General features: G+C 41.5%; 1 protein-coding gene across 2 annotated transcripts in view; it reads left to right on the top strand.

Moving 5' to 3' along the window:
* The window catches only part of NUDT3 (nudix hydrolase 3), a 113,615-nt gene that overhangs the window by 43,196 nt on the left and 43,919 nt on the right, over window positions 1-26,500 (top strand). For both annotated transcript variants that reach the window (XM_045795479.2, XM_045795480.2), the window contains exon 2: window positions 16,438-16,548. In XM_045795479.2, coding sequence (XP_045651435.1) covers window positions 16,438-16,548 — 111 coding nt within the window. The remainder of the gene's footprint in view (window positions 1-16,437; window positions 16,549-26,500) is intronic.

Here is a 26,500-nt window from a genome sequence, read left to right as displayed (position 1 = left end):
ACAATCACCAGGCTAATTTACTTAATAATACATGAAGAGCTTCTCCAGGTCAGTGAGAAAAAGACCAATAGAAAAATTGGCAGAGGGTATGAAAAGGAAATACAAGTGACTCTCAAATATATGAAAGACGTGTCACCTCTCTTATAAGAGAAATGCAAATTCAAACTAAAAGGAGATGCCATTTTTCACCTGTCAGATTGGCCAATGTTAGAAAGTTGAATAATACCATGTGTTGGCAAGAATGTGAGGGAACATGTTCATAGCAGCAATGTCCACAATAGCTAAATCGTGGAAGGAGCCGAGATGCCCTTCAACAGATGACTGGATTAAGAAGTTGTGGTCCATATATACAATGGAATATTACTCAGCTATCAGAAAGAACGAGTTCTCAACATTTGCTACAACATGGACAGCACTGGAGGAGATAATGCTAAGTGAAATAAGTCAAGCAGAGAAAGACAACTATCATATGATTTCTCTCATCTGTGGAACATAAGAACTAGGATGATCAGTAGGGGAAGAAAGGGATAAAGAAAGGGGGGTAATCAAAGGGGAATGAAACATGAGAGACTATGGACTCTGAGAAACAAACTGAGGACTTCAGAGGGGAGGGGGGTGGGGGAATGGGATAGACCGGTGATGGGTAGTAAGGAGGGCACGTATTGCATGGTGCACTGGGTGTTATACACAACTAATGAATCATCGAGCCTTACATCGGAAACCGGGGATGTACTGTATGGTGACTAACATAATATAATAAAAAATCATTTAAAAAAAAAAAAAGAATGTGAGGGAACGGTCAGTCTCATATGGTACTGGCAGGCATACAGACTGGTACAACCTCTATGAAGGGCAAAGTGTCAGCATTTATTAAAATTACAAATGTGTCTTATCTTTGGCATAGCAGTTCTTAGGTTCTATAAAGAAAATAGCTCTATCATCATACAAATGACCTCTGTGTTGTTAAATCCAGTGGTCAGTTCTTACTAGTCTGCCTCTTACTTGATGTCTTAGTGGCATTTAACCCGGTTGATCGTTCCCTCCTCTTTCAAATATTTTGCTTGGCTTCTTGCATGCCCCATTGCTTGGTGTTCTTTCATACTTACTGTTTGTTCCTTCTTGGACTCTTTTGTTGGATCCTGCAAAATATTGAAGAGCCCCAGGGCTCAGGCCAGGAGTGCTCCAGACTTTCTAAGTGACCTCATCCAGCCCCAAATTCTGCACATTGCTGGATGTTAATCTCCAGCTCTGACCTCTTTGCTGAACAGCAGACTTCTCTCTCCAGCTGCCTTCTCAGCAGCTCCATCTGTGTGTTGGATAGGCCGCTCAGACTTCACATGTGCAAAGCTGAACTCCTGGTATTACCTGCCAAACCTGCGCCTCCCATTGTTTTCCCATTTTGTCCATTTGCTCAGGTCTAAGAACTGAAGTCATCCTTGACTTCCTTCTTTTTTCATAGCCCGTGTCAAGAATTCTGTTGGCTCTGCCTTTAGAAGAGTCAGAATGTTACCACTTCTCATTGTCCCCCTGTTACCCCTTTAGTCTAAAACCATCTTCACTTCTCTCCTTGGACTATCCTAGATCTTCCTAATGGTTCTTATCAAACCCTTGTTCAACCTTGCAGTCTAGGCTCCATGTGGTCTTCCAGCGATTCTGTTCCAGATGTTTGCTTAGAAGCCCTCAAGGGCATTCTTCTTCACTTGGGATAAGTCCTTACCTCCTTAGCTTGTTCTGTGAAGCCCTCTATGACCTGTCCCCCTTCTCCTGCTCTTTTCCTTGCTTATTCTGCTCTAGCCATTCTGGCCTTCTTACTTTGACCTCGTAGCCTCAGGGCAGGCCTTGTTTCTGAGGGTACCTTTCCCTAGAGAGCTAAGGGTTTGTTTTCCTCACTTCAGTCAGATCTGTGCTCAAACATCCCCTCTTAAGAGAGAGACCTTCCCTGACCTCCCTGTCTAAAAGAGTACTCTGTTAATTTCTGCTTCCTTATTTGGTCTTATTTTTCTTGTTAGTACTTCTGACCACCTGACTTTATTTTTGTTTATTGTCTGTCTTCTTCCACTAAATTGTACATTCCAAAAGAACAGGGCCTTTGTTTTGCTTATTGCTGTATCCACAGTGCCTGGAACAGTGATTGGCACTGAGTAGATGTTCAGTGAATATTGGTTGAATGAATGAGTGAATGAATGTATGCATTCTACCAATGTATTCACATTTGGGAAGTGATTCATGTACAGGGCTGTTTATGGTAGTGTTGTTTTAATAGCAGAAATTGGAAATACCCAAAACGTCCATCTGGTCTGATTAAATAAATTGTGGTACAACCATATAATACAATCCCCAGTGGGGATATGTACGATTTCATTTATATGAAGACCCAGAACAGGCAAAACTAATCTCTGAAGGTATAAATCACAATAGCGATTGCCTCTGGGTTGGGGGCACTGACAGGAAAGAGTCACAGGGAACTTTCTGGGGAGATGGAAACATGTACCCTTGTAAGAGTGTGTATGGGATCAGGTGCATGCATTAGTCATACTGATTGAACTGTACCCTGACAATCTGTAAATTCCAGTGAATGTGAATTATAATTCAGTTACAACAAATTGCATTTTCTAAAAATGAAAAACGAACAAATGAATTGTGTATCGAGGTAGAGTGGCATAATCGTACAAGAAATTAAATCTTTCATGTGACTTTAAAACAGTGTGTTGATTGAACACCTCTAGTGGGATCTATCCTTAGGCTAAGAAGAACTACAAAGAAACCCTGAACAGCATGCTGTTAGGGGTTTTATGGTTAATAGTGCTATTAACTTGAAGCTATTAAATTATATAATCATATTAATGGTATTTTCAGCATAAAGATTATAAGCATAAAACCCAAGAAGTTAAAAGCTCAGTAACTTTTTTTTTTTTAAAGATTTTATTTATTTATTTGACAGAGAGAGACAGCCAGCGAGAGAGGGAACACAAGCAGGGGGAGTGGGAGAGGAAGAAGCAGGCTCCTAGCAGAGAAGCCTGATGTGGGGCTCGATCCCAGAATGCTGGGATCACGCCCTGAGCCGAAAGCAGACGCTTAATGACTGTGCCACCCAGGCGCCCCTCAGTAACTTTTTTTTTTAAGATTTTATTTTTAAGTAATCTCTATACCCAACATGGGACTCAGACTCACAACCCTGAGATCAAGAGTTGAATGCTCCATCTACTGAGCTGGCCAGGAGCCCCGAAAGCTCAGTAAATTTATTTTTTTATTATTTATGTGCCCCAAAATCTCAGTAACTTTATTTTTTTTATTATTATTTAAGATTTCATTTATTTATTTGTTTGAGAGAGAGTGCAGGCACAAAAGAGCGAGAGTACAAGCAGGGGGAGGGGCAGAGGGAGAGGGAGAGGGAGAAGTAGGCTACCCGCTGAGCAGGGAGCCCCACATGGGGCTCTGTCCCAGGACCCTGGGATCATGACTGAGCCAAAGGCAGATGCTTAACTGACTGAACTACCCAGGTACCACAAAAGCTCAGTAACTTTAAATCTGAAATGGAAATACCAGTATAACCCATAATTCATTTTTCTCTTCAATTATTCCTTTTATTGTTTTTGTTCTAGTATGTAGTTCCTGTCTGCCATTGAAAAGCCTCAGAAGCGTTGACAACACAACAGCACCAGTACCTAAATCGAGGTCTCTAAATATCATTTCCCACTAAGAACCAGGGCTCCTTAGAGAAACAGCTGAATTCAGATCTGGGGCAGGCAATGCTTACAATGAGTCTGAGATGTTACAGCAACAAAAAAGATTAAAGATTTATGTCAAAAAGATATGAGATAAACAAGTTTTTTAAAGCATTACTGGTAGAATATATGTGATAGGCCTATGGGTGGTTACTGTACAATTCTTTCAGCGTAGCTGTATGTTTGAAAATTTTTATAATGAAGTGCTGGATGAAAAAAGAGACGGGAGCCAACCTGAAGTAGCTCTTGCTGGTTGAAGGTGGCAGCATCAAAAGACAAATGACTGCAGTCATTGAAACACAGGAAGTATTAACATTTACTAGTTAGTGATCCAGCAGTAACAACAAAATATTTGGAGGTTGCTTGCACATCATCTCATTTTTCTAAAAATCAGTAAATTAGGAGGGAAGAAAGCATTTATCTTGCCTTTCCTATATTAGGGTAATCAGTCAGTGGGGAAGTTTCTTCGTTGTGGAAATTTCAGCTAATATATATAAAAGGGACAGTGGAATTAGAAAATTATCATTTGCATTCCCTAATGCAATTACGGATATAGACGGGTGTCATTAATAGATGCTAAAACCGGTCAAAGAAAGGCTGATGGTAAGCTCTGTCATGGACACATCATATGACAGTACTTGACACCAGTTTCATCTCATCACTAAAGGTGACGTCAGATCTTACTATCTGATAGTGTGATGCTGTAGCAAGTATGTGGCACGGGCAGTGACGTTTTCTTGCCAGAACAAATCCAAACCTGATTAGGCTTCAAGATCCTGTACCACCGGGGTACAGGAACCATGGGAGAGAGAGGACCAAGTTGAATATTACCACTGGGGGAAGAAATTAGCAAATGCAGGAATGTGCAAAATCCTGCAAGATAAATAGATGATCTATTTTCTTTAACAAATAAGTGGCTTGAAAACAATGGGTCAGGAGGGGGAACTGTTTTAGACTAAGGCGTACAAGTCATATCAACCAAATACAATGTGTGGGCTTGGTTGGGATCTTCATTTAAATAAACCAGTTGTAAAATAACATTTTTTAAAGGATTGGAGAAATTTGAATATAGCCTGTTCATTAGATGATTGTAAGAAATTGTTCATTTGCTAGGTATAATAATGACACTGTGGTTATATATATTTTTAAAGATTTGTTTATTTATTTTAGAGAGAGAAGAGTGTGCACATTCGCTAGTTGGGGGAGGGGCAGAGGGAGCGGGAGAGAATCTTCAGCGGACTCCTTACTAAGCCAGGGTAGGGGGGAGCCTGACACAGGGCTTGATCTCCCGACCATGATCATGAGCTGAGCCGAAATCTGGAGTTGGACCCTTAACTAACTGAGCCACCCAGGTGCCCCATGATCATATTTTTTTTAAGTCCTTATCTGTTAATGATAATGTAGCTGAAGTATTTAGTGATGAAATATATTGATATCAGGGATTTGCTTTAAAATACTCTGGGAGTGGGGTTTAGGTGAATAAAACATGATAGGCAAAATGTTAATAATTACTAAAGCTGGGTAATGAATACTTAGAGATTCATTATATATATATATTTTTTAAGATTTTATTTATTTATTTGACAGAGAGACAGCCAGTGAGAGAGGGAACATAAGCAGGGGGAGTGGGAGAGGAAGAAGCAGGCTCCCAGCGGAGGAGCCTGATGTGGGGCTCATTCCCAGGACCCTGGGATCACGCCCTGAGCCGAAGGCAGACGCTTAACGACTGCACCACCCAGGCACCCTTCATTATATTTTTCCTCTGCTTTTGTGTGTGTTTGAAATTTTCTAAAATAAAGGAGTTTTTAAAACTGCCATGTGATCATTAAAAGAAAAAAAGAGGAGGTTCTTTGGTATGTAGTGATGAGATGATTTCTGCGATTTAAGTGAAAAACTAAGGTAGGATAGTCTGTGTGATGGCTTACTATTTGAGATAACAAAGAGGAAAAAATAATGTGTATCTATTTATACTCGTATATGCTAAGATATCTCAAGAAGCCTTCGTAAGAAGTGCCTCTGGGGACAGACTTAGGATAGAAGGCTTACTTTTCACAGAATGTCCTTTTGTACCTTTTTAACAAGTGCAGTGTGTACTATTGAAAAAATAGGTTATAAAAAAAGAGGGAAATTAGGAAGCACTCTTCCCAGGCACACACACCTGTGTGAATTTAGAACAATAGAATGTGAATGCTGGTGGGGATTTCGAGATTATTCGAACAACCTCATTTTAAAGGTTGAGAGTCTGAGAAAGTTGAAGTCTGGATTTTTTTTTTTTCTTTGTAGTCACATGGCTGATTGGTGTGAGGCCGACTTGTATGCCCTGCTCTATAAAGTAGACAGCATACAACTGTGGTTTTCAACTTTGCCGTCTTGAGTTAGATTGAAATACGATTGATCTGTTCAGGCCACTCTGGGGACACGATGCATACCTACCTGCCTTTGAGTCTGCAGTGGATGTCTCTTTATGAAACCGTATTTTGGAAGACTTCATTTCTGTATGGCCCAGCAAAACCAGCGTATTGATGCACAGTGATTTTACAGTGTATTCCTACAGTTCTAAGATCGTGTGTGGGAAAATAATGCAGTTTATGGATGTCAGGAATGTCGTTGCTGTGGCTTCGTTTGTTTTAATGACCTCAAGAAACTTGAACGTTCTAAATATTTCATTCACTCTTATTTGGCTTTCAGAAATTTCCTAGGGAATAATGCTTGGCATTCTTCTTGGCCAGTTATAAAAATCTTACATGCTTGTTCTAAAATATTCAAGCTGTACACAAGGTTTTAAAGAAATGCCTTTAAAGAAAATGCCTTCTCCTCCTTAGTGGCACCAGTTGGACTGTACAGAGGCAGTCATTGTTGCGGGGGTGAATGCTTTCAAATGGACATTGAAATTGAGCTTGTGAAGTTCCCATTACATAGAGTGCAGGAAGCTTAACTTCTAGAGGTGCCTCAAACTTTTTTCTTTTCCCATTCCTCCCCTCTTGTTTGTCTCTTGAAAAACAGGTATCTCTGACCACCTGTTGACCCCAATTAAAAGCCTTAGTCTATGCATCCTTTCACAGCACCCTCCTTTCTGAGTAATTACCAGTCCCTGCCATTGCTGTCCCCTAAATGTGACTTAGCTACTTGTTGGTCCCCATCTCCAGGGATGCCAATCATCGCTTATCCTCTCTACCTGACCTGTCCCAACTCCAGCCCATAATTCATTCATCTTCCAGATTCAGTAGGCTTCTAACACAAATGAAATTGCCATCTTCCTCTTTAGACACCAACAAGGATTCCCAGTTGTCTTCAGATGCTGTAACTCTTTGATAATGTTTGCTATAGGAGTTTTCCCAGTCTAATTTATCTGCTTCCTCCGTTCCCCTCTTTTTCGTTCCCATCGTGCACCCTACACCGTTATCAGACTACTCGGATTTCTCAGCATTCTGTGGATAGAACACACTTTCCACATCTGTGCCTTGGCAGTTGCGATGCCCCTGTCTGGAGCACCTCTCCTTCCTAGGCTCGGCAAAGTCCTCTGGGCCCAGTTCACATGTTCCTTCTTGAGAAGTGTTCCGGGACCTTCTCAGAGTCTTCCCCCCTCTCTCATATCAACATGTTGTTATAGCTGCTCGGGCCCTTCATTAGATCAAAGGTTGGCAAACTTGCTCTTAAAGGACCAGATAGAAATTATGTTTGGCTTTGCGGGCACTTGATCTTTATCGGGACTATTCAGCTTTGCCCTTGTAGCTTGAAAGTAGCCATGGGCTGTAGGTGAGTGAACGAGCATGGCTGTGCTCCAATGAACTTTATTTATGGACACAGTAATTTGAATTTCATATAAATCCACATGTTCCCAAATATTCTTCTTTTGACTTTTTCAAACTTTTTTCTTTTTTTTTAGGTCATGGGCCATACAAAAACTGGCGGTAGGCTGAATGTGGCCCATAGGCCACAGTTTGCCAATCCTTGCATGAGAGAGTGGGCTGTTCAGGGGTAGGCTTTATGTATTTTTATACATCTCTGCCTCCCACTCACCCCCCTTCCTCCATGCCTCACTTCCTTTATAAGCAAGTGATGACTGGACAGCAGTTGTTTATGGAATAAATGCTTCAGTGAGGAATTACTTGAATTATGGTAGTGTCTAAACATGTGAAAAATAACAGAGCCTCGTATTGTGGATTAGTAGCCATTTTTTATATTTATTAATAAATGTTTTCAGAAAAGAAAGTGTACAGAGTTGCATAACATGGGGGGGAGTTCACAGTCCTCCTCTACGTAGAAGACAGCTCTGGCCGAGGAAGATGTAATAAACAAGCAAATAGTCTCTGCTCATACAACTGGTCCAAATCCTTGATTTGAATTCAAGATTAGATCAGAATGCCTTCTTCATCTTCTCCTTTTATCCAGTGGCAGTTAAGTTTTCAGAGGGTTTTTCATATAGGGCTGGCTACATCATGGGTGTAACAGGCTCTCAGCGGCCTGGTGGTCAGAATCAGACATGTAGACTGGGTTTTGAATCCTAGCTCAGCACTGACCTTTTCTGTGCCCTTTGCCACATCACCAGATCATCTAAGGCTTGGTTTCCTCATGGCTGTAATGGCAAGCATTGAAAAATACCCAGCTTGTGTGGTTGTTTGAAAATTAGGAAGAGTATATTAAAAATAGAATGTGTAAAATGCCAGCACCTGGCACAAAGTAGGCACTGAATAAATATTACCTGCTGTTGTTGGTATTTATTTCCCCCCAGGATTAGTCTGTTTTCTTTCAGTATATACAGAGGTTGTGGGAGTGGGTTAAGGTTTACGGAAATCGCCTGAGACACTCCAGTAAGTTATGTTGAAACAGTGTCATCCAACAACTTGCAGTCTTCTTTCATATAACCTGCAGATTGAGCCAAGTTTATTGGTTTCTTTAGTCTTCTTTTTAGAAATAAAGTCATTGACTACCAGGCGATATAAATGCTTTTGTGTGGTTGTCTTAACATTTGGACATTAGTTGGGGAAGAGCGGGCAGTCCCTCGCTCAGAAGGCTAGTGTTACACTGTGTGCCCTGGGACTCCTACTTAAGAATGCCGTGCAGGAGAGTTTGTGTCTCTGACCACCTTTTCATATTGTTCTTAAAATACCTTGTTGTTTCCAAAGTAAAACTGTCAGAATATCTGTTCACAGCACGATACGGTGTTTCTTTGTACTAGACAGGGAATATCCTTTCATTAAATAAACAGCCTGATTCGCTAGATAAAGAGAAGGGATGTTTATAAGGCATTTTGTAAACTGACTGTTTATGTCTACTTGTTCCTTACTTTAGCAGTATTTTGAGCTCCTGTGTAGGAAAAAAATAGTCAAAGGGTAAAATGGCTTCAAAACCCTAGGAACTAATCCTACTAATGCTTGGCCCTGTGATAATTTGTTGTTTTAACTTGAACAAGTTATTTGACTTCTTGCTGAGCTTTACTCATCTTTTAAATATTTTTATAGGGTCCTTGTGCATAAGAACTTGTGGCAGCTGTTCTGTAAAGTATTCTGTATGGGGTACCTGGGTGGCTCAGTCGGTTAAGCATTCAACTCTTCATCTCAGCTCAGGTCTTGATCTCAGGGCTCTGAATTCAGCCCTATGTTGGGCTCCACACTTTGTGTATATATGTATATAAAATATATTCTGTAAAAAATAGTAACACTTCTGTTTATCTGGAATCCAAGCAAGTGCAGATAATTATTTGTTATTATTTTGGTCATTTTTTAAATGTTACTTGTTTTTAAAGATTTTATTTATTAATTTGAGAGAGAGAGATAGCAAAGGAGAGAGAGTACGAGCAGGAGGGAAAGGGAGAAGCAGACTCTCTGCTCAGCGGGAAGCCCTGTATTGGGCTCGATCCCAGAGCCCTGGGATCATGACCTGAGCCAAAGGCAGCCACTCAACGAACTGAGCCACCCAGGCACCCCTGGTCTTATTTTTAAGAAGGGACCCAGAAATGATTAGAAGGGCTTTGTCTGTAGAAGCAGTTTGCAGGGCATATCACAGATTTCACCGGGTGCAGTCCTCATGCCATCTGGGTTAGCAGCAGAGCTCTCTGGCAGTAGTGGCAGTGCTGAGGGACTGTCCAATGTCAGGGGCATTGCATTGTTGGAAATGAGATCATGTTGGGTGCATTCCTGAATATAGTTTTTTGGAAATTAGTAATATGTCTAAGATCTGTAGCTCGTTAATCAGGATTTCCCATGATGGAGATTATCACCATAGATAATCTGATTTTTTAAGGAAAATATTTCCAGTACTTTAACATGGGATACATGGACTATATTAACCCCACCTGCTCTCGGTGATGGGAGAAACTTTGCTGATACCAAGCGGGGTGGACAATAAGTAGGGAGGCTGGGGATAGCTCCTCTAGCTAGAACTTTGCAAATACGTATATTCTGTCTTGTGTTAGTCTCATCCTGGCTCGAGGAGTCTAAGACCATTTTTTCCCCAAATCTCTTTTTTCCTCTTCTTAGCTCCAGTCCCACATTTATGTGTTGTCCACTAGAAATATTCATTAACATCTCATACTCTCAATTCATATGATCAGAAGATATCCTCCCTGAGGTTCCCTTTTCCACTGACCTTTCGCATTTTCAGTGGTGAAGGGCAGCTCCACCGTTGGCCTAGCCCATCATCTGTCAATCACTTGGTCCTGTGGCTGCTTCTTTCTGTTCATCTGAGAACCTGTAACTTCCTTCCCACTCCCACTTCTGTCCTCATCCTTTCTCAACCCAAATTAAATGCAGAAACCTGTTCTACCAGGCTTGCCCATGTCCAGCTCAAGTCAAAGTGACCTTTCTAAAACCCAAGTTGGGAGGAACTCTCCTAGCCACTTCTAGTTTGGCGCTGCCCAGAAGGAATTAATTTTTGTTTAAATAAACTCTTAAAATTAAAAACAGAAACAAATGGGTTATGTTATTTCTTTGCTTAAACAACTTCCTTGACTTACCCATTGCCTTCAGGTTTCAGTCCAAATTCTTGATAATTGGACCCCAGCCTTTTTGTTCAGCCTCCCTAAGTAACCCCTTCTGTATGCTTTCTGCACTCCTTTTTTAAAGCACTCATTTGTTCATTACATCATTGGACCATTCTTTCATTTGCTTATTAAACTTTTATTGGCCACTAATATGGGGCAAGCTCTATGTTTAAGGCTTGGTTATGAGGTGGTCAACAGAAGAGACCCTTAGACCCTTCACTGACCTCTCACACTGATAATCAGGATAGGCTAGGTTATCCTGCAATGACAAATTAACCCTATAATCTCATTGTTTTAATAAAACACAGTTGTATTGCGTGTTACAAGCCACTTTTCAGAGGCTGTGCTCTCCATAGGAACTCTTCCATTCAGAGGCCCCAGCTTATAGCCGCACCAACTGGAACTCACTGCGTCCTTGGGCACTATGACAGAGGAAAAGAGAGGCTGGATGGGCTTCTCCCTGCCTCAGCCCAGAAGTGGGGTGCGTCCCTTCTGCTCACATTTCCTTAGCCAGAACTAGTCAGATGGCCTCACCTAATAGCAGGGGGGCTTGGAATACCATAAACAAGAACGTAAAATATCTGGTGACCATTATGCTCTCCGCCACATTTACTGAATATAAACAGTTACCTGACTTCTCGTCTGTCTTATCCACTGGACTTTAAATTTCTCAAGAGCTGAGGTTGTATCTGCCTTACCTTTATGTCCTAATAAGCACAAGGGCACATAGTAGCCTTCCGATTTTTGTTGAATAAATGTCCTTCTTGAGCTTGGTTTTAACTCAAGTCACTTCCTTTAAGAAACCTTCTCTTACCATCCCTCTACTGCCTTTTCCCCTCCCCCTACCCCGGCCCCCAGCCTGGGTTAGGTGTCTCTTTTCAATCTTTGTGGTATCCCATGCCTACCTTAACCAAAGCATTTCTTACTCTGTATTATTACTCTTTTTCTGTCTTTTTGTTTTTCTTCCCGTCTCCACTAGATACTCATTTCCTTTAGGGCAGGGGTGCTCTTTTATATTCTTTTTTGTAAGATTTAAGTTATTTATTTGAGAGAGAGACAGAGAGCAGAATGAGTGAGAGAGAACACTAGTTGAGGGGGAGCGGCAGAGGGAGAGGGAGAAGCAGAGCATGGAGCCCGATGTGGGGTTTGATCCCAGGACCCTAAGATTGTGACCTAAGCCACCTGGGAGTCCCTCTTCTATATTCTTCTGAAAATTTGTATTAAGGTTTTTAAAATTGCTTTAATAATGTTTAAGAAATAAAACATTACTGTTCCAAGGTTAATTAAACCCTTTATGTAAATCTTCCCCCATTAGGTTTATTATTCCCACGGATTTCTTTAGTCTTTCCTTGCATACATGTGTCCCTAATCAATATAATGATTTTCCTCTGTGTCCATGTGGATAACAACTTGTCCCAGCCCAACCTGTTGATTTCTTCCTGCTCTGTGGGACCACCTGTATCATAAATACAGGAATTGGGTGTGGTGTGTTCTATGGGTACATTTATCCATCTCTGCACCGATATCACCTGTCTTGTGATAAGAGTTTCATGAAAGGTCTAATACCTGGTTGTCCAGTCCCCAACTCTGATCTGCCTTAAAATTGCAGAGATTTAATCTGCAAGTGTCATTCCTGGCTTATGATGATGCTTAATGAATGTTTATTGAATAAATAACAAATTCTGTGGGGGTTTTTTCCCCTTAGTATGTCATTTTCAGATTTAGGAGCTTTGCCATTTAATTTCAGATAATTTTGTATTTAAAAATCAAGCTTCAGAATTGGAATTTACTGACCAGAAGCACCATTTAGTGTTTTATAAGATAAGAAGGAGTAAAGCCTCCGGCTAAAGTAAAGAATGTTTTGGGTTTTTTTTGCAGTAAATTTTCAGTGGGTTGTCAAGGAAACTTACCCAGGAGAACTGTTTACGGGTAATAGTGTTTGCTTTGAAGTGTGACTACAAAGTAATGAGGCTTGTTTTTCCCAGTGTCGGTATTATACGTAATATTACCTCACATAGGCATACTTCGAATGTGCAGAGTAATAACACTTCTAGATTTACTGATTAATATTTCACATTGATTGAAATTTAGAAATTAAATTATATTTTATATTAGAGGTTTCCTTTGCTTTGGCTTGGAATTGTCCCTGTAAACGTCTTTCATTTGGTCTATAACCTAGTTGGATGGCGCTCGTCAGCCTTTCAAGCAAATGCTTAGGTTTAGAATGGCTGCGTAACACTTTGCCAAGAAGTGGGAGAACTCTAGGAGGAAAGACTACATGTTTTTATAACAAATCAGTGAAGATTAACCCATTTTTCTACTCTTTCTTCTTGAGGTTTCCTGGCAGATTGGATTGTTATGACTTAAATGCCATTATCTAGAGTCTTTGGAGGACTTTAAAAAAAAAAACTTTTTAACTTAAATTAACGAACATGATTGTGTTTGGGTTTATTTTTATTTTGATAAGGAATTTTTTGGGTAAGTTTTTATCTGAATTCTAGCTAGTTAACATACAGTGTAATATTGGTTTCAGGAGTAGAATTTAATGATTCATCATTTACATATTAACACCCTGTGTCATTACAAGTGTACTCAATAAGGAATTTTTTTTAAATGTAAGATTTGCCACAGTTATCAAGATAGGAGAAGGAGTGTGGCAATAATCTCCTTTTCTTTTATGGAAATAGTGTATTATTTCCGCCGTATCATTTAATATTATATAAAACTAAGGATAACTTTTGGGAAGGCCACTCCCCTGGAGTGTAGACTCATATGTAGAAAGTAGTAGCACTGACTCCTAAATTTAGCTTTTAAAAATTTACTGTGATCTTAAAACCAGTTTTATTTTATTGAGGTGAAGTTCACATAACATGACATTAACCATTTAGAAGTGAACAAGTCATTGGCCTTTAGTACCACTAATTCAGTGGCATTTAGCAACCATTATCCAGTTTCAAAACACTTTTTTACTCCCAAACAAAATCCTGTACTCTCATTAAGCAGTTACTCTCCAATCTTCCCTTCCCCAGTCCCTGGCAGCCGGCAGTTTGCTTTCTATCTCTGGATTGACCCATTCTGCCTCTTTCACATCAGTGCGATCTTACAATATGTGACTTTGGAGTCTGGCTTTCACTTAGCATCATGTTTTAAAGTTGATCCGCTGTGTAGCATGTATCAGTGCTTCATTCTTCTTATGTGAGGACTCTTCCTGTGCTTGTGTTTGCCATGTTAGCCATTCATTCACTGATGGACTTTGAAGTTGCCATGCTTTGGTTACAGTAAATAATACTTCTGTGAACATTTGTGTAGAAGTATGGGAGCACCTGTCCGCAGTTCTTTGGGGTATATACCTAGGAGTGGGATTGCTAAATCATATGGTTTTTTGTGTTTTTTTGAGAGAGAGAAGGGATGGGGGTGCAGAGCGAGAGGGAGAGAGAATCTCAAGCAGACTCCCCGCTGAGCGCAGAGCCCGATGCAGGGCTCCATCTCACCACCCTGAGATTATGACCTGAGCCAAAATCAGGAGTTGGACGCTTAACTGACTGAGCCACCCAGGCGCCCCTTATGGTAGTTTTTTAACTTTTGAGGAACCGTAAACTTTCCACAGCGCCTGAACTATTTGACATTCTTACTCAATGTTTGAGGGTTCCAATTTTTCTGCATCCTTGCCAGTTCTTGTTATTTTTAAAATTACAGCCATTCTTGTGGGTGTAAAGTGATATCTCATGCCGGTTTTACTTTGCACTTTCCTACTGACTAATGATGTTGAGCATCTTTTCATGTGCTTCTTGGCTATTTGTAGATCTTCTTTGGAGAAATGCTGCTTGTCTTTTTGTTGTCATTATAAGAGTTTTTATATTTTTATGTATGCATATTTTAGACAGCAGACCCTTATCAGATAGATGATTTGCAAATATTTCCTCCCATTCTGTAAGTCGTTTTTTCACACTCTTGATCATGTCCTTTGATGCACAGAAGATTCTTATTTTGATGAAGTCCAATTTATCTAATTTTTCTCGTTCATGCATTTGGCATCATGTCTAAGAATTCAGCATATCTTACCAAATTCGAGGTCATGAGGATTTATTGCTGTTTTATTTATTGTTTAGTTTTTAAATTATTTTTTTAAGTAAACTCTGCCCCCACAGTGAGGCTCAAACTTGTGACCCCAAGATCAAGAGTCACATGCTCTACCAACTGAGCCAGCCAGACACCTCAGATTTATCTCTGTTTTACAGTTTTAGCTCTTACATCTAGGTTGTTGGTCCATTTGGAGTTAATTTTTTATATGGTATGTGCTGGGAGTACAATGAGGACTCTTACTTTAAAAACAAAATTTCATACAACCTTCCACATCATACTTTTAATATCTCTTAGATTAAACATTTATACACATCACCCCAAAGCTCCTGTGGGTTTCATATTATTTTAAATTATTTGGAATTATGTAAAGTAGAACCTACATACATTTAAAAAACAGTACTCGTAAATATAAAGACATTATTTTCTCCATCTGTGGGCTGCGTATTGGTGACTGTACATGGATTCATGGATCTCCTTCTTAACTCCGTGGTCCCCTGTGAGTCAGCAGGTTGCAGATTTCGTAGAGGAGCACTAGAGAATCTATCATGACATGAAGAAGAGGGATTAAGGATGAAGAAAAAGGTAGAATTTCTGAGGGCCCATATACTTTCAGAAACCTCAAGGGAGAGATGGGAGAGGACCGGCAGGTAGGTCGCGGGAAGTCAGTGGTAGAATCTGCAGGGGCTACAGAGGATGTAGCATTTTCTTCCAGGCAACAAGGATGACTGCAGAGTAGAAGTGAAGTGCACAGGGGAATATGTTTGGAATAGGGATGGAGGCTCAAAAGACCTCATCAGAAAGTGATAGTATAGGGAGCTGTAAAGGATTCTTTTCATTTTGGAAGTAATGCCAACCTAATTCTACCTCCAAGGGAAGAGTCCAGCTAACTGTTTAGCATCTGCCCTAGAGAGGGATAAGGAGAAGGAGTTGGGGACATTCTAGGATTTTATTTCAGCCATAACTAGGATGCTGGTTAATTTTACATTAGTAAACCATAGTCTGTATCAAGATTTTTTGTGTATGTTTGGTTGGTGTCTTCTCATTTTTTAATGAAATTTCCTAGTAAAAAATTCTAGTTTTATCTCAGCTGAAAGCATGATGAAATTTTCCAACTTTACATATAGATGAGGGAGTTGGGTTCTCAGCGCACACTTAGAACTTAGGGTGGTGTGTTGTATTGGCTTGTGGCCATCGGATGGACCAGGAGCTGGGACACACAGGAGTGACGACCTGGGAGGGAAGGTGTTGGGACGATGGTGCCAACCAGGGCTAAGGCCTTCCTTCCTTCTGGCCAGCCCTTCACATCGCTCACACGCTTATCAGTGACTTTTTTTCTCCTCCCAATGCTTGTCGGCTCTGTGTTCAAAGGGCTTTAGGGAAGGGAACAAAGGAGAGGATAGATAGGACAAGTGACTGAGAGCCTGAGGGAAGGTAGAAGTAATGGCCACTGGTTCAGATGCTTCTGTTTTTACAAGGTGGATTGTGTACTCTTCCCACTAGAAACGAAAGCTCCCCTACCTATACCTGGAGAGGCATAAATAAAAAATAGGTCTCAGGTACTTAACTTTGTGTTGTTTAGAGTCTGAGTTTGTACAAATGTGTCTTTTTTTTCTTTTTAACTGCCCACGTGACCTCTGTGACTTTCAGGTGCTACTCGTGAGCAGTAGTCGCCATCCAGACCGATGGATTGTCCCTGGGGGAGGCATGGAGCCCGAGGAGGAGCCGAGTGTGGCAGCAGTCCGTGAAGTCTGTGAGGAGGTACGCGCTGAGCAGAAAGGGCCTAGCGGGACCTTGTAATCACGAATCTGTCATGTCTGTGTAGTTCTTTAATTCATCATCACTCACTGAATAAACATACTCGGGATCACAGAAGGAAGGCACTTAACAGTTACCATGTGCTTCCTTGATTAAAGGGCTGATCGGGTTGTGACATGGTAATGTTTATCGGCCACTCTGTGCGGGGAGAGGGCTCTAGTAGTGACTGTATCTAATTCTATCGACAGTCTTTTGTGATTTCCCGTGGAGCTCTGTCACCATTGCCTCTGTTACCTGTGGCAGAAGATCAAGAACAAATAGTTCATCAGCCCTGAGAAACAAGAGGGACAGGCGGTATTGATATAAATGGCTCATTCTCATTAGTGATGAGGAGAAGGAGGAGAAGGCCGTCGTTCTCCTCTGGTTCGTGGGTCCTGGCCATAGAACAGTGGCTGAAGCAGCAGTTCTGTTAGCCAGAAGCTGTTGGTAATAGTGCTATTAGAGAGATAACAGTATCTTCTTTGGTTTTAGTCACACAATCTTCAGCATATATGTACTGAGTTCCTGGGCCGTGCCCAGTATTATCTTACTAGACCCTCTAGAATAGGAGTCAGAAGAAGTAAAGTGTGGGACCCTTAGTTCCCTTACTTCAAGGGAAACCCTTACGGTTTGGGGAAACTGAGAAACAGATCGCAGTTCGACACCAGGAGGAAGGAACTAATGTTCGTCCATAGCCTGTTGTGTCACGCTGTTCTGTGCTCTGCTTATGTCATTTCACGAAAGACTGCTAACCTGGTGGTGTAAGTTTTCTCACCCCCGTTTACCTGCCCTGGCCACGTGGCTAGTACTTTTCTTTTTCCAGAGGGAATTTAAAACTGATTCTAAGGACATCTAAAATAGCACTCAGAACAAGTCTAAATCCTTCTTCTTCTCTTTTGGGTCCAGCCCTTGCTGAAGCCCTCGGAGACTAATCTTACCCTTGAAGTGCTTCAGGATTCTTCCCTCGCTCTGAACTCCTACAGACTTGTTGGCTCGTATCCCTGTCATTTTATCATATATCTGGTGTCTGTAACTAGGCTATAATCTCTGAGAGCAAAAAGTCTGTTTTGTAGTTTAAATCCTCTCTGTGTGTTCCCTCTACACAGCTAGGTGAACAGAAAGTAATTAATACATGCTTCTGTGACAGGTGGAACTATGGATGGAACAATCACAGTCCTGAAGAGATACCCAAATGGAAATGATCTGAGCGTAGGGAGCCATAGACACTGTCAGAGAGCTTGTGGGAGGCGTTCTCGCGCTAGTAAGACTTGGTGTCCTCCTTTCTTATCAGACCTGGGATGATGGGGAATGTGCGGGGGTAGGGTGACCTGGAGGGGCAGACGTGATTCTGCACTCTGCCTTCCCAGGCCTGAGGGCACCAGAATCTTTGCCTGCTCCTTTCTGGAGGATCTCAGAGGCTTGACTGTTCAAGTTACGTGTGGCAGGGCTCATTGGTGGGCCTAAGCTGCGTAACTTTAATTCAGATCCAGTTGAGTCCTGTAGGATCTGAGACACCTAAAGCAAATGTGATGTTCAAAGGAGCTTCTGTGGCAGTTGTAGATTCGGAAAGGTGGTTGGAAGACCTGAAATAGAGTGAGGGTTCTAGAATAAAGAGAACGGGAAAAGTTCAGAGACTTTGTGCAAAACTTGCTACTTGGTTCTAGGAGTTGTGGGGGCAGATCTGAGCGCTGTGCTTTAGTGGAGCCCTTTGGGTCTGGCGGCTGTCTCGGGAGAGCTTCTAGCAGATGCCATCACTGTTGTTGGATTCTGAGTATTATGGTTGAGTCCTCCGTGGGTTATACACGTGCAGCGAAGATGGAGAGATCTGGGTGACTGGAGTAGAAATGCAGTGAGCCGCAAGAATGGGTGTAGGGCGCCCTGTTCACCCTTAGTTTCCTGGTAATGCCCTCCGGCGCGTCAGTCGGTGAGAGGGAGGCTGCAGTGGGGGTGGGGCAGAGGGTAGTGACAAACAGCACAGACCTGTCTTCCGATGTTCAGGATCCCCCTTACCTGCTGTCCACACGGGGTCCTGAGCTTGAAATTAAGCCCTGCTTGACTCTGAGGAAGTCCGAGGAGAATCATACCACACCCTGTACTTTATTCCAGCATGATTGAAAGGATAAATGTCTGTGAACTGCTTGCAACTTTAGAACACGGTACCCAATAAATCAAATGTTTGCACAAACAATAAAAATTAGTGAAATGTCATTACAGAAACAAACATTCCAGTGGCTTCTATGAAAATAAAATAGAGGGGATGGTTTTTCCAATTCCACATCCATCAACAGAGTACAAGACTTGGAATCAGAGAGGATGTAGATAGATATAGATATCTTTTTTTTTTTTTTAATTGCCCTTGAAGGGTAGCTTTTGTAAGCAGAAATCACTATTCAGGGGTTTATTTTTTAGATTCCGAAATTTTACAACTTTTGTAAAGTACGCATTCAAAAACTTAGTTTTTTTCATAATGTTTACAGCTCTGACTGCTCTCTATATGAACCTAGGAGATTTTACTAATCACTTTTGGATAATCCTTAGAACAGTTCATTAAAGAGCTTTAGATGTTTCAAATTGGATTCATACAGCTAAATAGAAGGGCTTTGTAAAGAACTTCAGTTGTCTGACTCAAAAAATAAAAACCTGATGAAGCTCTTCAACAAAATGTGCTGTGAATCTCATATGTTAAACTTACGGGTGCCTGGCTGGCCCGGGCAGTGGCGCATGTGACTCTTGATCTTGGGGTTTTGAGTTCAAGCCCCACACTGGGTGTAGAGATTACTTAAGTAAATAAATATTTAAAAAAAAAAAAAAGTACAAATGAGGTGAGTCTTAGATTCTTTATTCCCATTAAATATATGTAAACTTACTAAGATTTTTAACTTAAAAACACAAGTCAGAAAGAAATTATTCAGGGGGCGCCTGGGTGGCGCAGTCGTTGGGCGTCTGCCTTTGGCTCAGGGCATGATCCCAGCGTTCTGTGATCGAGCCCCACATCGGGCTTTTCCACTGGGAGCCTGCTTCTTCCTCTCCCACTTCCCCTGCTTGTGTTCCCTCTCTTGCTGGCTGTCTCTGTCAAATAAATAAATAAAATCTTTAAAAAAAAAAAAAAGAAAGAAATTATTCAATTGTATTTTCAGAACTGAGGTTATGATCTAATAGGCCAAGTTTTTTTTTGTTTGTTTTTGTTTTGTTTTTTTAAGTACTCTCCGTGCACAACGTGGGGCTCAGAACTCATGACCCTGAGATCAAGAGTCGCATGCTCTACTGACTGAGCCAGCCAGGTGCCCCTAGGCCAAATTTTTTTACACATTATAAAATCGTAAATTATGTCTGGTCTCCTTCTTAACATAGAAATATTTTACTATTTTGATTCTCTTAAACCTTTCTATATTTCATACCCACCAGAGAAACCAGGCCCTCCCTGTTAACTGAGGCCAAGCCTCTTGGGTGGCCTGGTTGGAAATGCTGATCTCGCCCACTGTTGCTTTATCAAGACTCTGTAACTTCAACAGGCCGGTGGTCGTGGAGTCCACATTGGGCGGGAGTGTGTACTGAACGAACGCTCTGCTGTATCTGGCACACCTGGCTAACTTTGTCTTTCAACCTGAAGGTTCCTTCCTCCATCAAGTCTTTGATAGAGGACCCACTGTTCTTCCTGTGTGTTTCCCTTGCCATCTGTACTTCTAGCATCACGGTGTCTGTCATGCTATAATGATACTGCTTGTTTAGTTGTCTTCTGTGCTAGACTTTACCTTCTGTGTAGCTGGCTACCATCCTCTGTTGCTCACTGTTCAATCCCCAGTGCTTAACACATAGCAAGTACTTAACAAAATAAACGTTTCAGTCGTTGACGGGGCTACTAGAGCAGCCCCATAAATATGAGGTAGGCCCTTTGGGTTGTCAGGAGTAAACATACCCGCAGGTCTCTCAGTTAAATGAGGAAGAATATGCCAGTGTCACAGCAGCTGTCCAGCCAGGCCTTGCAGGACTGGAAACTTGGGTCACAGGAGCACAGGTAGGCCTCACTCACGGGGGCTGGAATGGCAGCAGGAATACAGTGTGGCTCCTGGAGCCTCATCACTGCGCCTGTGGCCCAGCCCCTGTCTTCCAGGGTGGATGAGCTGCCTTTCTAATCTCTTCTCAGCCTCCTGGCTTCTGCTCACCAGTTTCTGCGTTTTCCTTCCTGAGTGCACCGCTCACCTGTCTGCACATCTCACATTCAGCCTTCCCAGCAGAGATGACCTCACCTGGGGGCGAAGCTGCCGGGCCACATCATCAGCTCCTGGCCGTTTTGAAGACTTTTGCCTTAACTTTGCTTCGGTTGCTGGGTTCTTATTTCTCTTGCTGTGCTCAGAGCGCCAAGATCAGGTGCTGTCAAAGTATGGCTCATGCTTCAGAACACTTGCAGCAGCTCTGCTGGGAGGATCCTGTGTATGTAGTAAAAAAATATTTACTAACAAGGAAAATGTTTGTGACACGTTCCTAAGTGGTCAAAGCAGCCTGTGAAACAGCATTTATAATATAAAACCATTTAGCGGAAAGAAATGTGTGTGTCTGTTTGTGTAGAAAAAATAAGTAATACAGCTTGCACACCTACTATGCGCCAAGTTCTGTTCTCAGCCTTTTGCAAATGTTGCCTCATTTACTCCTCTCCAGACCCTGTAAGATGGTGGAACTGTTACTGTCTGCATTTTATGGGTGAGAAAAAACAGGTTTGGTGAGATTAAGTAATTTGTCCAAACAGTTGTGCTCAGCCAGGTGTGCTCAAGGTACGATTTGAATCCAGAACATCTAGTCTCAGCACGCACACCTCTAGATGCTATGCTCCTTGAACGAATGTCTACTAGAATGTTCACAGTGGCTGTCTTTGGGTTAGCTCAGAGATCATCAAGTTTTCTGCATTGAACATATATTTATTTTATTACTAGAAAAATGTTCTGTATGAACATGAATGGAGTAAAATTATTAAGTAGTCTGTCATGGCCTTGTTGGACCAAGATACTATTAAACTCAATCTGTTTGGAAGCTTTGTTTAACCCAGCTTAAAAATTTCCAGCATATTGACTGAATTTCAGAAACTGATAAATCTGTAGCACTTGAAACATAGGCAGTCACATTTCAGGAGCTAAAATACTCATTTCAGAAACTGGACTCTGTGTTTTAGCTGCTTATGGTCAGAATCCTATTATAGTGACCTCTCAGAGGGTGAGAGGGCTGAGGCTGTCTCCCAGGGCCACCCAGGGGCCTTGGTAACAGTGCATCTCCAACCCAGGGCAGCAAAGGCTGGTGTGAGCCAGCCATGTGACACCCTCTGTAATCAAAAAGAAAAGCACCTCTTTGTGTAGTTTTCAGAGCTATTCTTTCTTGCTAATTCAGTAGGAAAGGTAAAACTGTTGGCTGACAGGGAAAGAGAGAGAAACTGGATCTGAGACCATTCTGTATTCTGTTTTATTCCCCATTCTCACCTCTGGCGAACCCAGAGCTTTATCACCAAGATAAAGAACATCCGAAAACAGAATTGGGAGAAAAATATGTGCATACCTTCTACTGCATCCTCTTCAAGGATGACAAAGATGGGTGCCTTCAGAGAAGTGTAGTCAGTGATGACAATGGAAAATGTATGGCCAAATGCCAGTTCCTTTTCTCTGCTGCTTCGCGCCTGGACAAGGCCTGTGCCCATGGAGCCATGTCCCGCACACCATCAAGTATCCGTAGGCAGCCTGATCATGAATCTGTGACATAGGCACAGCTTAAACAAAGTGTAGCTTGCTCTCCGACTTTCTCACTTGGGCCGTGATAGCATGCTTGTCTGCGCCTCCTCTGGCTCTTCTCCACCTGCTGCTTTGCCATATAAACTCACCACCTCGGAAATTTCTTAGCTTAGTGAGGTCTTCCTATACTTCCCTGTACTTCTTGCTGCCCTTTCTCAAGTTTTTAATACACTGTACAAAAAAGTAAAAATGTCACAGCACATTTGACTTAATTTACCTTCATTTAGGAAAGTGTTTTTGAACGGCTAGGTGCCTTAACATAATATCAGGGGTCACATTTGCCTCAAGAGTACAGAGATGCTTTGTTGTTTATTACTGATCTTACATCATCCTATCAAGAATTTATTGTGACCCTTCTTGAGATCATGGAAGATGCTGTGATGAACTTTATTATTATTTTTAAAGATTTTATTTATTTATTCGACAGAGATAGAGACAGCCAGTGAGAGAGGGAACACAAGCAGGGGGAGTGGGAGAGGAAGAAGCAGGCTCATAGTGGAGGAGCCTGATGTGAGGCTCGATCCCATAACGCCGGGATCACGCCCTGAGCCGAAGGCAGACGCTTAACCGCTGTGCCACCCAGGTGCCCCTGAACTTTATTTTTATTTTTTTAATTTTATTTATTTATTTATTTATTTATTTATTTATTTATTTATTTATTTATTTATTTATGTGACAGAGACAGCCAGCGAGAGAGGGAACACAGCAGGGGGAGTGGGAGAGGAAGAAGCAGGCTCATAGCGGAGGAGCCCGATGTGGGACTTGATCCCGGTACGCCAGGATCACGCCCTGAGCCAAAGGCAGACGCTTTAACGACTGCGCTACCCAGGCGCCCCATGAACTTTATTTTTAAAATCTCTCTCTATATATATAAATATATATGTGTGTATATGTATATATATATATATATATATATATATTTTTTTTTTTTTTTTTTTTAAGAGAGAGAGCATGTGCACAAGCCGACGGAGGGGGGTTTGGGGAGGGCAGAGGGAGAGAGAGAATCCTAAGCAGGCTCCTCAGCACGGAGCCCGACACAGGGCTCAATCTCACGCCCCTGAGATCATGACCTGAGCTGAAATCAAGAGTCAGATGCCTAATTGCCTGAGCCACCCAGGCACCCCATAAAAATCTATATCTTCTTGGGGCACCTGGGTGAGTCAGTCGCTTAAGTATCTGACTTTGGTCAGATCATGATCTCGGGGTCCTGGAATCAAGCCTTGCATTGGGCTCCCTGCTCAGTGGGAGTCTGCTTCTCCCTCTCCCTCTGCCCCTCTGCTGCCCCCCCACCCTACTTGTGCTCTTTTTCTTTCTCTTTGTCTTTGTCTCTCTCAAATAAATAAATAAAATCTTTTTTAAAAATGTATATCTTTTTATCCCAGTTCTTGTACTGTGTGTTCCCTGTCTCTGCCAAAAAAAAAAAAAAAAAAAGGTTGTACTCTCTAATGTATGTGTCCTGGCGACTAGAAAGCTCCATATGGAGCCTCAGAAATGTCTCTAACAGAGAAGCAGTATTTCATGGCTCTTGTTATACACAAGTAGAACATTTAAAAAGCCTATAACTACTTGGAAATAATTGAAGATACTGTTTTGTCACCCTTTCTCTTTAGGTCATAAGTGTTTGACTCTATTTGGAGCAGAGAAAAACATGAAGGCTCTGTGTGACTGTGTTGTATTTTTATCTTTATTTTTTGGCCTCGGCCTGAACTGTTGTGAATGTGGGGATAGGGTATCACAGAATTTATTAGGGAAACAACATGATTCTTTTTAAGTCTCAGATTTTAATGACAAAATACATATCAGAATATATTAAGAATATTTTAAATCAGTTTAACGAGATAGGTAAAAGGTGGGGAGGTAATGTCATAGACCAGGGGTCCTCCAGCTCATGAGCTTGTAAGGAAGTGGATAAGCAGTTGACGTGCAGTGTAGCTGTAACCATGTGGGGAGAGCCTGCTCTGGTCAGGAGGACTCCGAGATCACAACCTGAGCTGAAGGCAAATGCTTAACTGACTGAGCCACCCAGGCACCCCTAATTTTTTTTTTTTTAAGACAGAGAGAAGCCCACGGGGTGGGAGGTGGGGGAGGGGCAGAGGGCGAGGGAAAGGGAGTCTCTTTTTTTTTTTTTTTTTTTTAAAGATTTTATTTATTTATTTGACAGAGACAGAGATAGCCAGCGAGAGAAGGAACACAGACAGGGAAAGTGGGAGAGGAAGAAGCAGGCTCATAGCAGAGGAGCCTGATGTGGGGCTTGATCCCATAATGCCGGGATCACACCCTGAGCCGAAGGTAGACGCTTAACCGCTGTGCCACCCAGGCGCCCCGGAAAGGGAGTCTCTTAAGTGGGCTCCACACCTAGTGCGGACCCTGAAGTGGGCCTTGATCTCATTGACCCTGAGATGATGACCTGAGCCAAAATCAAGAGTTGGAGGCTTAACCGACTGAGCAACCCAGGCACCCCTAGGCAACTAATTCTTAAAAATTGTTTCTAAAATGTTAATCAAAATAATACATGCATATGGATTAAAACAACAGTAGTAATACTGAAAGGTCCATAATGAAAAACAACCAGGCCTGCCTGGGTGGCTCAGTCAGTTGAGCATCTGACTCTTGGTTTCTGCTCAGGTCATGATCTCAAGGTCATGGAATTGAGCCCCACATCGGGCTCTGTGCTCAGCAGGGCGTCTGCTGGAGATTCTCTCTCTCTCTCCCCCTCTCTCTCTCGCTCTCAAATAAAAATAAATAAATCTTAAAAAGTTTAGGGAAAAAAGAAAACAACCAAAACATTTGTTCTTAATGAAGTAAATGAGTTGTGTTTCAGATTTTTACTTTATTTTCAACTGTAAAGTGATAAGCTCCAGCCTCTTTGAAGAAGACAGTTTTTTTATTTTTCAGTCTCCTAAATGATAAGTAAAAGCAAATAAAGGTTTGTAATCTTGGCAGTATTTCACTGTTTAATGAAAATGTTAATATGAGAAAATACATCCAGACGTAAATTACTATAAATCAGGAGAGAAGACCATAAATCAATCTAATTTGTTGAAAAGCAGGTTTCATTTAAATACTGTTCTCTGAATTTCCAGGATTTAATTTTTAAGAAATTTAAAATTACATGAATATAAGTTATTAATAATAAGGTATATGTATGGCTATGTGCACCTATAGATTTATCTTAAAAATAGGTATAAAAATAGGCAAAGAATTTTTCTATATATTTGAACTTTTTTGAAATAATAAGTTGGTCAGAAAATAGCCATAAGTGTTTATTATGTGCCACCTATATTCATATCTTAGGGAAGAAACGATGAAGTACAACGATATTTTGGATTCCACTTTCTTTAAGACAGATTGTGTTTTTGTTAAGTACTACTGAGTCTTTATTTTTACTTGGGGAAGAAGATACTTTTAGCTCATTTGGTCACAGCATTATAGAATGCAAGAATCATCATGTCTCTTAAAACATCTTATTCTGATAATTAATTCCTTTTAAATAATTTTTTTTTAGGTAGGGGGCAGAGGGAGAGGGAAGGAGAGAATCCCAAACAGGCTCCACACCCAGTACAGAGCCCGACCCTGGACTCCATCTCACAACCCTGAAATCATAACCTGAGCCAAAATCAAGAGTTGAACAGTCAACTGACTGAGCCACCAAGGCGTTCCCCCCCTCCCTTTTAAAGAATTTAGTAGGAAATGTTCAGTGATGAAAACTTTCAGGAAATTTTTGTTTACCTAATATGGACATATAATTTTGTGTGTGGAAGCATCTTTATTCTGATCTCCTAGGAAAGCATATATACAAAAAGGCAGTAAAAGAAGAGCTTTTCCTTAGAAAAAATAAATTTGAATATATAAAATGAGCAGAGAAAGCATACCATGTTTTAGTGTGGAAGCCTGTGTGAGGCTGTTTTATGTTAGAGGACAGAATGAATCCTGCAGATCGCTGGCAAAGGCCCTTAAGTAAATCCGTATTGAATCTCCTGTTTCTGGCAGCTGAGAACTTGGAAAGGGCCTTTCCTCTCAGTTACAGTTCAGGGATGAAAGGAGACCTTGGCATAGACACCACCTCCAGTAAAGGGCCTGGCTGAGGCGCGTTGTGCTAATCCTCGTGCTCAGCTTTTGCTCTGTGCTCACGTGGCTGAGAGTGT

This window comes from Ursus americanus, chromosome 32, assembly GCF_024610735.1.
Source record: "Ursus americanus isolate L20-20 chromosome 32, mUrsAme1.1.p, whole genome shotgun sequence".
Taxonomy (NCBI): Eukaryota; Metazoa; Chordata; class Mammalia; order Carnivora; family Ursidae; genus Ursus; species Ursus americanus.
Note: the sequence above shows the minus strand (reverse complement) of the source record. Positions and strands in the feature narration are given on the sequence as shown.